General features: G+C 34.3%; 1 protein-coding gene across 1 annotated transcript in view; it reads right to left on the reverse strand.

The window, feature by feature from the left end:
* Positions 1–1,909: 1,909 nt before the first annotated feature.
* Positions 1,910–3,267, reverse strand: part of LOC107103886 (ankyrin repeat and SOCS box protein 13-like) — an 8,182-nt gene continuing 6,824 nt past the window's right edge. Inside the window, exon 6 of the mRNA XM_015403738.1 lies at positions 1,910–3,152. Coding sequence (XP_015259224.1) covers positions 3,025–3,152 — 128 coding nt within the window. The 3' untranslated portion in view covers positions 1,910–3,024. The remainder of the gene's footprint in view (positions 3,153–3,267) is intronic.

A 3,267-nucleotide genomic window follows, 5' to 3' on the forward strand; every position in this document is an offset into this window, starting at 1 on the left:
ATATATATATATATATATATATATATATATATATAATACAACTCGGTTGAATGACAACTGACTCTGCTATATATGTAATTTCACCGTCCTTCCTATGAGGAACATATGGATTATTTGACATCAATGTCTAATATTCTAAATTAATATTTTTAAGTCAATGTATGGGTTTATCTGTAGAATAAATGCATCTGGCAATTATATTATCTTGACACCTACTGACACAGTACAATCTGATACTTGTCTAAGCTGTGGAGACGCTGGTATTTCTGTCTCCTTAAATCTCATATCTAATAGTAAGATGCATTGTTTCATTTTTATCTTATCTGTGTATCTATCTATATCATTTTAACCAAGATTTTTTATGGCTACACTGTCTGAAACAGTGTTTGATACAATTTAATTTAAAATATTGATATCCTGCAATAATGCTTGGGCTTTTGGAATGTCACAACAGTTTAAACACTTTCAAATAACAGTATCTCACTTATAAAAATATTAAACTGGGGTTTTGAACCAGATCATCCAACATTTGGGACTCAAAAGAGAAAAAACTATCATGGTCATAAGTATTCAGACCTTTTGCTCGGTGTGCGGTACCCCATCAGTACTGAGCAGAAGCCCCCGTTTGAGCTAGCACAGCCATGAGTCGTCTTGGGAATGATGCAACAACGCCAAACCCAAATTCTGCATATTTACACCATATATATTAATGCTCTGAACTTCCATATCAATGCGTTTTTTTCCACCATGTTTTTTATCTCACACTGTTTACATTTGATCACTGCTGCAGTTTAATTCATTTAATTCCTTAAAAGCGGTACTTAACGAAGTTTCGTTAAAGAAAACTCTAAATCAAGCCAGAAATCGTGATTTTGTATCACACTGACATCGAACCAAATAGCATTCAACTCAAAAATGTTTTTCTACTGCTTCTCTGCACCACATTTTTCTCCAACATTGTTTACATTTGATCTCTGCTGTATTTTATGGAATGGAAATGTTAATTTCACTAAGCTGCTGCTCATTTACTGTCTGAAAGTTGAACATAATGACATGTCAACATAATAAAGTTGTCTAATTCTAAGTCTTAGATGTGCATAGGTAAAGGCCAGTATTGCTTCTTCTAGGATTTCTTTGTAAGAGTGGGGTCATCTTTGGACTAAACTAAAACAATGTACCTTAACCTTGGAGCTCAAATTTCATTTATTTGGAGGATTTTCTGGTTCTTTGGTTACGCTTTGTAACATCATGGCTACCTTCCCGTACTTCACCAGGAAGTTTAAGGCCCATGGAAGAACATATCCCCAACGCTCTCCTTCGCTTCCTGTGGTCCAAACTGTAAAGAGCAGGTCACCAAACAGCACAATGACTAACTGGCAGTTTGTAAAACTACGGTGGCTGATTGGGCACAATTTGAAAATTTTCTCTTTGGATTGTCCTCACTTTTTTGCCATTGCTTTAAAAATTAATGGTTATGACATTTATTTTCAGGGGGACAGCACATGTTATATACAGTATACAGTTATATACAATTTATATACAGTAAAAAACTGCATGTTAAGAACTGTGCTTCCTTTCATCGTTCTCACGAACTGATAGAAGACACATACATTCAGAGACTCTGGGAATCTTTGCAGGTGTTAATTATCTTATTGGGTTCTACAAGACTTTTATGTTTAATCACTAAATCTGTCAACCTAAAATAACGTCAGGAGTTTAAAGCAGTTGATAAAACAAAGATGGTCTTTTTAAGGATCTATAATAAAAGTTACAATTGTTGCCATGAAGTAAAAAATGAAAAAAATATATCAGTAACAGATCCATAGAAGTCCTAATTGACTGAAATACCGTCAATAATTAAATTTATTACAAACAATTTATGCATTTGTTGAGTTTCAAAAGAAAAGTGTAGACTGACCAAGATGTCCGACTTCTTCACAAATTATTTTATTTTGTTTCACATCTTTTTTTTCCTCTGTTGAATTTCACAGTTAAGCATATAAATGCTTAAATAATTTATACAAACTGTTTTACAGCAACCTGGCTGTAATACAATATTAAATATTAATAAATATGTGGTGTTTCACCTCACTTATTTTCTTTATATCACAACCACTGGAATAAAGTGCAGATGGTAAAATGTTCAGTAATTACTGCCATTAGAATAAATCATTAGAAATTTAAAATTTTCTGAAGACAAACAAACATCTTTTAAAACAGTTTTAAAAACCCTGAATTCTAACCAAACATTTGTTTTCAGGGAATTAAGACTTTGCTTAATAATAATGCTGCATTGTGAGGTAAGAAACATCCAAAACATTATCATTCAAAGAACAGTGATTAATTTAAAAAAAAAAAAAAAAAAAAAACAGGCGTAGATTTAACCTGAGGAAAGGTTCCTAAGAAAAGGTGAAATAAGACGCTCCATCAAAGTAGACAAAGTTTTTAAAGAAGATTTAGCTAAAAGAGCATCAGAGATTATAGGAAAAAAGGTTAAATCCTTGTCACAAAGTTAGTGGACAGTTTAAAAGTGGAAAACCAACATTTACATTCTGTTAAGAGCTTAACTACTATGTTAATAGCATTTTATGTTTCAGTAAAAGCTATAATGCTAAAGTCAGCTAAGATGCTAATCTTAGCATGAATGTGCTCAACATTGCAAACCCAAGAATAAAGAGCAACATTAGCCAATATGGTGATTTTACTACAGGGTCTAACTAACACAAAATATACTGACATCACTAGCTGCTTTGCTAACCCCAAAATCTTAGCTAACATTAACTACCTCTATCTTCTAAGCTAACTACAGCTTGCAGGCTATAATCAACTAAAATGCTATCACTAGTTGGTCTGGCTTTAGGCTACAGAAGACTTTAGAGCTTTTTACTCAAATATAAAGTGCAGTATTTCAGAAAAGGAAGTCTTGAGTTGATGCTTGGCACCATGTTTGTTAATTTATGCTAGCAGCTTTGCTGCTCTGCAGGCAACAGCTTGAATTCCAACATTTCTTTCCAAGAAGATGAGTCACTGATAGCAGAGGAAGCTGATGATTAGCTTTGGCACATCGAGTTGAGCTATAGCGTTTAGAGCTGTGGTTCCCAGCTTCCTCCTCACCGCCAACCGGCTGAGCTGCTGCAGAGTCATTGGTCTGGCTGTGGGCAAAGAAAAGGACGGCATTAGCTCCATGACTTTACAGCAACTACACACAGTTCGTTAGCTCCATGACTTCAGAGCAGCTACACGCAGTTCGTTATGCCCGTGACTTCA

Source organism: Cyprinodon variegatus, unplaced genomic scaffold (assembly GCF_000732505.1).
Source record: "Cyprinodon variegatus isolate N-32 unplaced genomic scaffold, C_variegatus-1.0 Scaffold1554, whole genome shotgun sequence".
Classification (NCBI taxonomy): domain Eukaryota; kingdom Metazoa; phylum Chordata; class Actinopteri; order Cyprinodontiformes; family Cyprinodontidae; genus Cyprinodon; species Cyprinodon variegatus.